The 14,109-nt window shown below is 37.7% G+C and overlaps 1 protein-coding gene across 1 annotated transcript in view; it reads left to right on the forward strand.

Moving 5' to 3' along the window:
* The window catches only part of LOC134536132 (mitochondrial proton/calcium exchanger protein), a 34,250-nt gene that overhangs the window by 5,607 nt on the left and 14,534 nt on the right, over positions 1–14,109 (forward strand). The window contains exons 5-10 of the mRNA XM_063375720.1: positions 1,045–1,248; positions 2,105–2,356; positions 4,850–4,993; positions 6,046–6,147; positions 6,417–6,545; positions 9,211–9,410. Of these exons, the coding sequence (XP_063231790.1) occupies positions 1,045–1,248; positions 2,105–2,356; positions 4,850–4,993; positions 6,046–6,147; positions 6,417–6,545; positions 9,211–9,410 (1,031 nt within the window). The remainder of the gene's footprint in view (positions 1–1,044; positions 1,249–2,104; positions 2,357–4,849; positions 4,994–6,045; positions 6,148–6,416; positions 6,546–9,210; positions 9,411–14,109) is intronic.

Consider the following 14,109-nt stretch of genomic DNA (forward strand, 5'->3'; position numbering starts at 1 on the left):
TTCCACTAACAGAAATATACATGCAACTCCCATCGGTTATAAGCATATACACCATATTTTTATCACATAATCTTCATTGTAGTTCTCCAAGCATCCTTTTTGTAAACATTCGGCCTCAAATCCTCTTGTTTCGTACTTCATTTTGTCTAGGTGTTCCAGGATACGTTTACACGTTCTTTCTTGAACTCGCTCATTATTACAATTCATACAATACAACTACGTAGTGCTTATTTTTGTGCACAAATATGTTATGTAGTTTAAACTGTTGATAGGCGTGTTACAAATAAGAAATAACGTTTGGCCTATGTTCAGTGACTTTAAAAAAAGGACCATTTGCATATACGTATTTCTCATTTGTTTGTGCTCGGAGCGTGGACATGTAACAGTGTTTTTTCTTTTTGTTGTTGGTTGGATGCAGACGAAACTTTCTCCTTGCTTGTGTGTCCAAAAAAAGGATAGTAAAAATTATTAAGATGGCCGCCTAGACACAATTTGGTGCTGGGCGCTGCTAGAATTCACCAACTTTCGGGTGAACTCTTTAACTTCCGTAGTCACAGAACAGCCTATTTAACAAGTGCTGATTTTCCAGTTGTAAAGGGTTTCGTTACGCGTTGGCAGTCGACGTGTTTTGAGCAGTGCTGTAGCCAGGATTTGTGTATGGGGGGGTGTTAAGAAGCATGGCCCCCCCCCCCCCCCCCGTATTAAAGTGATGGGGTCCGGGGGTCCTCCCCCGGAAAAATTTTGATTTTTAAGGTGTAAAATAGTGCTATTTTTAGCAGTTTTCGGTACTTAAATTTAAATATTGTAATGATAAAAATTTTATTAATTTTAATATGAAATTTGTTTGAGTGATGAATATGAAATTAATTAAAGATTTGGTGCTAAGGAGGGGGGGGGGGTTGAACCCCTAACCCCCCCCCCCCTCCCTCGGCTACGCCCCTGGTTTTGAGCAAAGGGGAAGACGCCGCTCTTGGCCCGCGAGACCCGAGGGCCTGGACCGTGCCGGCGATGAGCGTGTGTGTGTGTTTGTCATGTCGGCTGCAGCTGCGCTCGTCGGGGCAGCCCCCGAGCAACGAGGAGATCATCAGGTTCTCGAAGCTGTTCGAGGACGAGCTGACGCTGGACTCGCTGACCCGCCCCCAGCTGGTGGCCCTGTGCCGGGTGCTGGAGCTCCAGCCCCTGGGCACCGTCGCCTTCCTGCGCTTCCAGCTGCGCATGCGCCTGCGCAACCTGGCGGCCGACGACAAGGTGCTCAGCCCCTCCTTCCTTCCTTCCTTCCTTCCCCTCCGATCCCTGGGAAAAAATATCAGTCGTTCCCGACGACGAAGGGGGGAAAAAAGAGAATCGTAAGCAAGGAGCGGGAAAAGTGGTTCTGTACGCATGCAAACACCTCCCTCCCTTTACTTTTCCCACCTCCCCCCAGAACGAAATTCCGTATGCGCTCCTGCACGGTTGGGGGCACTTCCGTACCTACGAATCCCGACAGATTTTTTTACGTTTGGTCTCTTCGAACCGAAGTAGCCAGCTGAACAGGGTGCATTTTATTGGAAAAACAATTTTTAACTGCAATAGGTAGGTAATTACAAACGTTTCATTAGTGTCATACGAATTGACTGCAGTTTGCATTGTGATCTTTCACCTTTGTATCGTAGTTACGATGGGTACTTGAGTGCATGTTTATTAAAACTTTCATTTTAAACATGTGTGGGAGTTGGTGGGGGGTGTGCTCTAGGGTGTATCAACTTACATTTTGATGTTTAGATGGTGTATTGAAAATGCTTTTTGGTGTTATGTAATCTTGTTCCTGATAATGTACTGAAACTTTTTAAGTGATCTTGGTCTTTGGCTTAGGTGTAAAATAGTGCTTTTTTTAGCATGTTTTCGGTACTTAAATTTAAATATTGTAATGGTAAAAATTTTATTAATTTTAATATGAAATTTGTTTGAGTGATGAATAAGAGATTAATTAAAGATTTGGTGCTAAGGGGGGGGGGGGGGGGTTAGGAACCCATAAACCCCCCCCAACTGGCTACGCCCCTGCGCACAGCCCTAAATGTTTTAAAACGCGGAACCCCGTCCCGAGCCCGTCTGGTGCGGTCGGCAGGTGATCGCGAAGGAGGGGCTGGAGTCGCTGACGCCCTGGGAGCTGCAGCAGGCGTGCCGCGCCCGCGGCATGCGCGCCTACGGCGTGTCGGAGGCGGGGCTGCGTGCGCAGCTGGCCCAGTGGCTGGACCTCAGCCTCAACCGCAAGGTCCCGCCCTCGCTGCTGCTGCTGTCGCGGGCGCTGCTGCTGCCTGACACGGTGCCAGCCTCCGACCAGCTCAAGGCCACGCTCTCCGTGCTGCCCGACACCCTGGTGAGCGGGCCGACACCACCCCTGTACACGTTCGAAAACGACATAATTTATCACGTGTAGGGATGTGCAAATCCTTGATTTTCAGTTCGGTTTGAATCCGATTCGAATCCCTGGCAATATTTGAGATATGAATCCAATTCCGAATATTAAGCACAGAATATTTAAAAATAACTGATTATTTTAAAAATAATGTGTGTTCTCTTTTTTCTAACTGTAACTACTGGCAATTATTTATTACACAAAAATTTAAAAATTTTTATAATTATGTAAACATAATTAGTAATAAACACTTTCAAATATGAAAACCAAAACATATTCGTTTCTCTAACTCAATCGTAATAAACTACACGCGACAGGGAAATCTCAGTTTTATAAACGTTTCAGCAAACGAAACCATTTTTTCTCCAATAAATAGCCAAGACGTTTTTTTCTTGTAGGTATGTAATTGTTTTTAGTTTATAGTTTGCTATACTATGAAATTCGTAACTATTGTTTAAACTCTCGAAATCTCGAAATTCTTTTAATGTCACTGTGTTAATTATTTAATTTACATATCTTTCTTTGATACGTCATATAAATACTTAAGTAATAGTAGCCTAATTTTATTTTTCACTGCTAGTATTTTTGAGCCGTATTAAATTAATTTATAACTTTTGTGAATATTCGTAATACTGTTTGAATCCATGTACGTACAAAGATTCCGGGTTCGAGTAATTGTGGATTCGAACCGTACCCGAAAATATTGGGTACTCGCACATCCCTAATCACGTGTGACTAGAGACCTGCAAAATTCGCGGATTCATTGACCTCTAAGATAGACTCCGCATTCCTTTAAATACTCGCGGAAATGACACTTGTTCATTGACTACCGATGCTCGAGACGTCTCAACTAGGCTGTCCGTAATTCGGCACTCCGCGGCTTTCACTGTAGATGTTGTTGAAAACACCCTAATTTATCACGTGTGACTAGAAACCTGCAAAATTCGCGGATTCATTGACCTCCATGATGGACTCCGCAGTCCTTTAAATACTCGCGGAAATGATACCTGTTCATTGGCTACAGACCCGTGAGACATCTCAACTAGGCTGTCCGTAATCAGCACTTTCTTGGTTTAGTGTTTCCCACTGGCTCACAGTTCCCCCGATAAAATGTGGGCCAATCGCAGTAGCGGTACGAAGGTATAGTTGTTTTGATGCTAGCCTATCGCGAAATGAATCTGCGAATTTTGCATGTCTTTACGTATGACTTACTTTACATGATTATTGTCATTATATATGGTTCTTAACATTTATATTAGTTTGTGTTAATGTTTGTCATGTTGATACAGGAAGTGTTTCTTTGTCTTTACGTGAAGTCGGTTGTATCCTCGCAGAACCATGTTGTGTGTTGGCTTTCTCGGCTGTTAAATGCCGGTAATAAAAGTGATGTGTGCTATGGAAATAGTTTTACATTTATTTACATGTATATCTGATCAGAGATACCATGCCTTCTGACAGATGTAAGGCTTAATATTTCATTTTAAATCTCTGCAAATTACAGCACCCAGTTTTGAACTAGGAACATGCCCGATGCATCTGCAAGGAACCGGTAGGTATGTGATTCGTCCCCCGATGTTCGTGAAAAAAAAAAAAACACGCATGCACTCACAGTGTCGGAATTCTTTAAATATTTTACCCCAATGTAAAGTTAAATTGATGTATCCGTCTGAAAAAATATTCCAAACTGTGTAATGAAACGGTCATTAGCGTTAGATTCAAGCATGTATATTTTTGTTCTGTAATCCATTTAGTGTTCCTTTTTTGTAGGTATATCATAGAACTATTAATATTTTTTTACTTTGATAGCTAACTGTACAAAAAAAATTGCAATCCAAATTTTTTGTGATTTCATTTAATCAAGTTATGTACTTTGAAAGTACACAAGCTTGATATTATTTCAGGTAAATATTTAAAATAAGCTTCAAAATTTGAAACGCACGCCCTAACTCTCTCATAGTTATTGTTGTTTTTGTTTTATGTTGACGGAGTCCCGACTGTCAAAATTGACAGGAAATTTACTGGAAAATATTATTTTAGTGAGGGAAATTTACTGTCGCCAGTCAGTTTTGTTTACAAGATAAATAGTTTAGAGAACCTATGAATGAAGTTTATCTTAACCCAAAAAAAATTTTTTTGTCTGTCAGTCTGTGTGGTAAAATTATTATTGATAATTTGATGGGACTTAATGAATTTAAAGTTTGTTGAAATGTTTTATTTTTCTTTAAATTTTTAGTACTAGGTATTTTTTTTTCTTTAATAGTACAATGTGGTTAATTAGAAATATGTCCATTTCCTTCATAAAAATGTAGCGATTGGTAATGCTGTAATGTTGATAACGGCGAAGGAAGAGTGGAGCACCAGCGGGCTGGGAATCAGCCGAAGGGCGTACTCCTAATCTGGAGGAGCTGCTGGCATCTGCTGGTTTCAGCGCGGCGGTGGTCTGTTGTGCGACAGGTGACGCATGCGAAAGCTGCCATCGGAGAGCGCGAAGGCAAGATCGACAACAAGACCAGGCTGGAGCTGATCAAGGAAGAGGAGAAGAGGATCAAAGAGGAACTCCTGGAAGAGACGGAGGAACTTCAGAGGCAGACAGAGAGGGTCAGTACGTCCAGACCGGTCAGTTGTGTGACGTGTGTTATCATTCTTGCTTCTGTGCAGTTTATCTGCAAGTAATATGACTAGCCTTGTGTCCTGTTTTTTTTTTCCTTTGTAGAATATAAATGGAAAAAAAACATTTAAGGAATTTTGCTGTGTTGTTGTTTTTAAAGTTGGGTAAACACATTGCAAGATTAAATTCACCTATAATCATTCAATGTGATGTTTGCTGTATGACTTTGCAGAACCAGCATTGGACTTAAATAATTGAAAAATTATAAGAAATATTTATATTTACCTGTAGTTAATTTTGTTGTCTCTTTATTATTGTATTTAAGTCTTACATATTATTAGAGAAGATTTTATGGTTATATGTTAAGGAATTTTGTTTTAAAAACATATTATTTTAGTGTTATTGTTTTTATTTTTATAAATTCATTTTATTCATAAAGGTAGTGTTTTTCCAACAAAAATCATACTTAGCTATTTCTTAATACTAATTTCACAAACTTAGTGCCATTTTGACTATTATATAGGTAGTGCACTTTTACAATAAAATAATTCGTAATATTTATGTCTTGGGCAGAACTATTCACAATAAAAATTAATCTGCAAGTGGTTGTTTGGAAAACCTATTGATCAGACATGAGAAATGTAAAAATGAGTTGCTGATAAAAGATGCAAGCTCGATCAAAGTAAAATTAATTTTTTTTTTCCAATCCGTTTAGATAATTTCGGTACGAACTTCATGCTGAAAAAATTAAGTTCATTGAATTAAACATATTAAAATTTAAATGTTTTGTGAAATAAGTTTTTCTAAAATGCTGTTTCGTTTCATGATTTTATTTGAATTTCAATGCAATATGGTGGTAAAGTTTTGGTTCTATTTCGGTTTCATCTCAATTCACCATATAGGTACATAATCTTGTCCTTATGTATTACGTGGTGTGTCCAATATCCCTGTTCAACATGTACTCGTAAAAAAGAATTAATGAATGTAACTAACTAAACCGTGTACGGTACAGGATTCTAAAATAACAAATGAAACGTTTCAGGAGGTGAAGGAAGTTCTTCTGGATAAAGCACCGGTCCTCACTGATGAAACCTCTCATATCCTAGCATTCAAGGAGCTTCTCTCAGAAGAAAAGAAGAAAGAAGTAAGTGTATCGCAGTTTCATGTACTGTACTTAATTCTTATTTACCTGAAAAATCTTCATAAATTTTCATTGGAACAGTATTTATTACTAGTTTTACAGCTATTCATTATAATATTAATGCAGTGTAAATTATTTTTATCCGGTATTTAATTTTTTTCCCTGGTCCTCTAGGAAGTGTAAAAAGTTGTTTCACTTAGCTGAAATTAATTTATACTGCTACATTAAACATATTGTATTCATCGTCGATGAATTTTTTTTTTTTTAAACAGGAGTTAACAACGGAAGATTTGGAGATGCTTGAAGATGCTTTGGACTCTCTAGCCAAGGAGAAAAAGAATCTGATAGTGGAAAAGGAAGAGCTGGGAAGTTTGAAGGAAGAACTTGAAGACTATAAGGAGGTGAGCGATACATACTTAATTGATGAATTTCATTGAATAAAATATGTACGTAACTGAATAAATCTGCCCTGCGTAATGCAGTCAAACCTCTTATCTACACACTCCTTACTCCAAACACATCTGCCAAACAGTCCCAGAACAGTCGAGTAACTGGTAACAAACTATATACATACTCTTCACTAAGAAAAAAAAAACCCTACCTAATTTTGTTCATATTGATTTTTAAAAAATGTAAAGAGATGTTGCAAAAAAAAAGTCAGTTTACTGTTTTTTAAATGGTTTCTAAGTTTCTATATTATTAAATGACTTTAAGTGTAGAGTTTTCTTTCATTTCCTTACCTATTTATTTTAATTATACTTTCCCTCCATGTTATCCCAGGCTTTAATTTTTTTTTACATAGATACTAGGCTATTATGTATTACTGTTGGAATTCTTGTGCTGCAAGTAGTTTGTAGTGAGTTGTTCACAAAGAAAGTATATGTTAGTTAGATCATTTGGGACCAAAGCCTATCCGGGATAACAGTAATCCAGGTTAGCGAAAGTATGTGGGGGGAAATATGCAATCATGCAGAAAAGTCCTGAGTACTGACTTCTCATTTGGCGTGACTCATTGTATTGTGATGTGCGGTCACAGAAGCTTTCTCTGATAACGAAGCAAACTTTTTTTTTTTTTGTGTGTATTTCTTTATCTAAATCGGTCAAGGTTATGCTGGGATCAAAGTTTATGAGGTTGTGCGTGAAGTAATCCACTTGTCAAGTGGTCAAGTCAAGTAGTCAGATCACTTGCCTCTCAGCATGAGGTCTGGGTTCGAGTCCCGGTGGTGTCGAACACAGATTTTTCACAAGTGGAAAACCAGGCTGGCGTTGGGTTTTCTTTTGGTAGTCCCGTTTCCCTCACCCATTCTGTCTGTGCTTCATTAAGGGGCCTGTCTGGTCAGGGGTGTTTTTGTGTTAATGAGGCGATGTGATGAGGTGATAAGTATGACACACTCTGGTACTTCTAGTGCAGTATTGCCTCAAAGTGAAAGGCTGTAGACTGGGACGCAGTCTTCTCGTTGTGAATGGGGCAGATACGATATTTGAGCGGTATGCATAACACTACATAGCGGAGATGTGAAGATAAATGTGAGACCCTTAAGTGCTTTCAAAAATCTGTATCGGATGTTTCACGCCTAAGAATTATTCTGAAAAGAATTGTTTTAGCAATTCTCGCCCTTCTAAACATACAGTAAAAATATGAAATACAGAACCAGAACTACCCATCCGCCCTCAGCGCATTCTTAAATGCATTTTGTAGACAGACTTCACTCGGATATCTTTAGCGGTTCTAAATTGCCTTGTATCTTCTGAAACTTTGCACTTTGTGTGTGTGTGTGTGTGCACTCAGGTAGGCGGGCCCCTTAATCATTACCATCTCGTCACTTTTCGTCACCTCAGTGTTAACGAGCTGTCCAAGGGCCCCGCCTGCCTGGGCTCTCATACTGTGTGCAGAGCTTCAGGAAAAACAACCCAATTTGAAAACTTACTCAAGATATCTGAGTGCGGTACATTTCCAAAAAGCATTTAAGAAATTTCTGAGGGCCGAATAGTAGTATTTGTTTCTGGATTGCAATTTTTTTTCAGAGTAATTTCCAGGCATATGACAACCAGTACAGATTCCTGGAAAGCACTTAAGGACATTGCTTTACATCTTTATCTTGATTTCCTTGGCATGTAATGTTACGGTCGCCGCTCAAATTTCACAGTTGTCTTATGCACAACATGAAGATTGAGCGTGAGTTCACAGCCTTGCGCTCAGAGGCGACACGGCGCTGTAAATACCGGCGAGTGTCACGCTCATCATTCCCGCCTCACTGACACGGGTGCACTACCTGACCGGACGGGCCCCCTTAAGCCTCGACCCAGTTCCACCTGTCGGCCTGGGACTCCCGCCACTTCTGGGTCGCCCGTGTGCCCGCAGCATGGTCGTCGTCGTCCCCCCCCCCCCCCCCCAATAATAAGTCTTCAATTTCGTCCCCTCCAATAATATATTTAGTTTCGTAGTTATACTAAAAAATATGATTTCTGTGATATAACCCATATGTTGCGCATGGTGAATTTAGTCCAATCGTGGTAATGTGAGCACTGTGTTTTTACAAATTTGTTCCCTGAAAATATTTTTTATAAAAAATAAATTATATATTGCAACCAACTATAATTAGAATATCTAGGGGAAAAAAATGCCTAAAAACCACCTTTTTTGCACCTTGAAACCCCAATTTTTCCCGGGGGGGGGGGGGGAGACCCCCGGACCCCCCGCTTTTTTCCCCAGGGTCCTTTGCTCGTCTCTTCCGTTAACCTCTCATAGATGTTAGGATGTCACTAGTGAATATAGCCGAGTTTCTTAACCTGTTCTTGGAAACTATCATATGTCACACCTCTTTCCTCATTCCTTACTGTGTTTCTGCCTCTCTCTCTCTTTCTCTTTATATGTATGTATATATATATATATATATATATATATATATATATATATATATATATATATATATATATATATATATATATACGCACACACACATACATGTATACGTATGAAACTTTTCAGGAAACCAACAAAATCAATTGCAGTCCCCGCCCCCCCCCCAAAAAATATATCCTTGTGGGTTGCCCGTGTGCCCGCAGGACCTGGTGGACCTGGAACAGCTGGTGCAGGCGGGAGACAGGCTGGACAAGGTGCGGGAGACCAAGGCCGCCCGCCGGCTCTACAACAAGGTCAGCAAGATGATCGGCAAGATGGACGCCGTGCTGGGCGAGCTGGGGCGCGAGGAGCGCAAGATGGCCGACGTGCGGCAGGTCACCGCCGAGCTGCAGGAGAAGAAGAGGTGCGGTTTGGGGGGGGGAGGGGCAGGGTTGTTCCAAGTCCTTTGCTCGTCTCTTCCGTTAACCCCTCCTCAGTGTTAGGATGTCGCTAGTGAATATAGCCGAGTGTCTTTAACCTGTTCTCGGAAGCTATCATAAGTCACACCTCTTTCCTAATTCCTTACTGTGTGTTTGTGTCTCTTTCTCTCTCTTTCTCTTTATACATACACACACAAACACACACACGTGTATACATATAAAACTTTTCAGGAAACCAACAACAAAAATTGCAAAATATTTTAGAGAGAGAGAAGAGAAAATTTTTGCCATAGGTTTTTGGGGTTTCGAAAATACTCTTCTCTTTATTGAAAAAGTTGAGATTTTTTAGTTAGAATGAAAGAAAAAAAAATTCTTCATTGAGGTCCTCTTCTTAATGAAAATAGTTTACGAAACCATGTGTTCTTTCATATTTAATATATATATATATATATATATATATATATATAAACATAATTTAACTGTCCCAATTTTTTCCAGGTCCAACATTTAAGAAATTTAAATTTTATGAATAACTGAAATAACAACAACATTTTTTCTCAGTGAATTTTTAACTAGTGGGAAACATGCATTAGTTAGGAGGTTCATTAAAACCACCATGAGAGTTAGGAATAATGGATAATTAATATAATTATGCACCATAGAGATGTACAACACAGTCATTACGCAAAAAGAGTCTGTAAAAATGTCAGAATTTATATATATATATATATATATATATATATATATATATATATATATATATATATTAGGGATGGGGCGACCGAATCCAATATCCGCCGAATCCTAGGGATTCGAAGATTCGGCGGGTCTGATATAGGATTCGTCAAAGGATTCGGTTTTTTACTATTTACGGGGAAAAAAATACAGTAAAACTCACTTACGAGGTCCCGCATGGTAGGTTTTTCCGTATAAAGCGTTTAAATTGCCCGAGGTCTCATCATTTACGCCATTAAATGTGTGATATAAAGTCCGTTAAAATTTTTTCTGAAACTTTCTGTCTCAAATAATGGCGCACGTAAATATGAAGAAAAGACAAATGAACAACAACATACGAAGAAATATGGATGATGTACCATAACTACAGTACAAAGCCAATAGATATTTTAAGATAATTACCATAATAAGAACTAAAGATTCTTTGTAGAATACCATAATTACTACAGAAGCATGATGGCTACCATATTTGCACTATATTTACTGTAACAACCGAGATGTATATTTACCGTGATAGTAATGTATTATTTATTTATGACATATTAAATTAAAGAACATTGTTGAAAAAAAAAAGGATGTTAAACTTTGATATGTACGGTTGGCACATTTTGCTAAGAAATAATGTGATGTGAAAGAATGCAGTACTACTACGAAAAGTGAAAATGGTACTCGTGGATTTTTAGGTTATGTCAGTCTCTTTCGTTTTTCAGTAATATCGGCCGAAAATTAACAAGCGTACTGTATCGGAAGTCGGCAGAAATGCCGATTCAACTAAATATTGGCAAAATCGGCTTCTTCAATACAGCTCTACATTTAATGACATGAGTAAACATATTTCAGATTTCAGGATATTGAAAAAGACTTTCATTTCCATGTAGGTTTATGTGTGTGTGTATGTTTTTTTTGCAAGTGTAAATTGAATGAAGTAAAATGCTTTTATTTTTATTACTTTCAATTGATTAAACTTTAATGACCAGTTACAGATATTTATGACACTAATTTTGAGGTTAAGCAATTTTACTAAAGCATTCCAGCCAAGCAGGTTGCCAGCGAGAGATGCTTCTCTTCTGCTGGAAACACTATCACCAATCGTAGAGCTAATTTAACTCCTGAACGTGCAAAACAAATTATTGTTCTGCATGATAGATTAAAGAACAGAATTTAATACTCTGTGACAATCTCTCTCAGAATTATTGTGCTGAAAAGTGGAAATGTTGAAACAATGTGAATGTACTTTTCAAACAACATGATTTTTGGTGCTAAGTTTGTTGAAGCTCAGTAAGGACTCCAGAAAAATTGACAAGGATGAAATTTTCCCAAAGATATGTTACATTTACACAAACATATACTTGGTTATGTTAGTTGGATGATATCAGTTACTAATGAACCAATGGAAACAGGTAAGATTCAATGGAAAAAAAAATGTTATTTTTTTCTAGCAGTGCAAAATGTAAACACACACTGTCAATACTTACCCAAAATTAATAAGCCCACTTCATTTTAATACTTTATTCAAACCTTATACTAAGTTTAAGATAAAAATAATTTCCCAAAAGTGTAACTGTACCACAAAAGCTCGAGCTCGGCTCCGAGTAAAATTCTTAGGCTCGCAGACCTCTAGCTTATTTATAGAAAAAATCCTAACCGCTAATCTGTACTAAAACTGAAATTTCTCAAGAAAAATTTTTTGTCTTTATATACACTTAGGCTATACCAGAAATGTACCAAACTACATGTGATAAAGTCAAGGGACTTTTAGTGCAAGCAGAATACATCTCACTTACATTAGATATGTGGACATCATCTGTTAAAAGATTCGGATTCGGGTTCGAGATTCGGCAATTCCAGTCGAGGATTCGAGTTAGGATTCGGATTCGAGGAAATCAGGATTCGCCCCATCCCTAATATATATATATATATATATATATATATATATATATATATATATATATATATATATATATATATATATATATATATACACAGGGCTCGATTTTAGCGCCTGTCCGCCTGCCCGGGACAGGCAAAATCTCGTCCGGGCAGGCAAAATAAAAAAGGCAACTGTCCGGTGGACAGGTGCAACTTGTGACGCCGAGGTTATTCGCACGCACTAATGCAGCAGAGGTGATTAATAACATTTATGCGACCACGACCGCAAATAAAACGTCTTTGACAATATCTATAAATAAACAATAATGGCTGCTCTTTTGTGACGGACGACTCTGGCTATTGTATACCGCGGGGAAAAAAGTAGGTTATGTACAAACCGTGATGAAATCTTCTGAATCATAATTCTTAAAATCTTACGTTCACGTAATGATTCACGTAACATAGTCGTATTCGTATGCTATAGATGCAAAACGTCTCACACCGATGATGTTTGTTTTTGTTGCCATGTTTTAATATTAATTTCGTTGCAGTGCAGCCAACAATTACATAATTTACCGTTGCATACTTTCAAAAAAAAATTTTTTAGATTTATTGTCTTTATAAATCGCGACTTTACTAATTCCTTGCTCTACTTTAACATAGTTGGTTAACAGAAAAGCGTTATCGCGTGGTTAACATTTCACGGCGTACTCTAGTTACAGCTGACAGTGGCCGCAGTGACTGCGACTGCTTGAAAATTCGCCTGTCAACTGTTGCATCAAAAAATAAACATTACTTGTTTACAGAGGACACGGTAATCTTTTACAGTTTATCTTGTCACGGCTATTGTTTAAGTATTTAATTAACTGCGTTACACAATGTGGAAATTCATTACTGGTGCTTCAAAACCACCAGAAAAGAAAAGAAAAACGGACGAGGACAAGTCAGAATATAATGTTAAATATGACAAAATCGCCCGGTCCCGTACCTTTTTAACGTATTGGTGTTCCGAGTTTCTTTGGCTTCGTTACGACACAGAAACAAAACAAATGTTTTGCAAAGTCTGCGAAACGCATTCAAAATCATCTGGATCAGTTTTTGTTACGGGCTGCTCAAGTCTGTAAAGACTGAAGTCTATAAAGACAGACTGGCGAAACTGTCTAAATGATGATACACTGTCTGCCTCATGCGTGTTCAAATAGTCACCTTCTGAAAGTGAGTTTTATCCAGCACCAGCAATAAATCTCTGGTATCATAATGTTCAGAGAAAACGTCGACCCTTTCAGCCTCCTTATCGAAGATGTTCAAGAGAGAATCAGCAAAGTAATTCGTGCAGTGACTCAGACAGAGACTCGTCTGAAAATGATGATTAAATAAGGATGTTAAGTGTGTGATAAAAATAGGTGCAAAATATAGCAAAAATCCTTTTTTCTCACTTTTTCAGCGACTTTGAATTTTTTTTTATTTGGGTAAAACAGCGGACAGGCAAATTGGATGGCGGACAGGCAAATTTTCGATTACACCTGTCCGTTGGGCAGGTTAAAATATTCCTTAAAATCTAGCCCTGTATATATATATATATATATATATATATATATATATATATATATATATATATATATATATATATGTGCGTGTGTGTGTGTATGTATGTATGTATATGTGTATATATATATATATATATATATATATATAAAATGTGAAGCTTTGTGTTTGAATAAGTTTGTTTTGGGTACAATGATTTTGAAATTTTAAACTTAGGAAATCTATTAGATAATTATTAGTGACTAAGCAAAAGTCTCTTGAAGTGCACATTTTTGATGTGTAACATATTAGCTCTCAGTATACAAGTAATTTCAAATCGATTGGAATGGAAATCACCTAAACGTGGCAAAACCTTGTGGTTCAGCTGTATATATTGCTTTTGTAAACCAAGCAGAATTTACACCATGCATTAGTGTTAAAAAAATATTTATAATTGTACAGCTATCCTTTATTACTTTATAATTTATAGTCATAAAAAGATATAATAACAATTTCAAAAATATGTTAGAATCTTGGCATTACAATTTTGACAAC

The sequence above is a fragment of the Bacillus rossius genome, chromosome 10 (assembly GCF_032445375.1).
Source record: "Bacillus rossius redtenbacheri isolate Brsri chromosome 10, Brsri_v3, whole genome shotgun sequence".
In the NCBI taxonomy this organism is placed as follows: Eukaryota; Metazoa; Arthropoda; class Insecta; order Phasmatodea; family Bacillidae; genus Bacillus; species Bacillus rossius.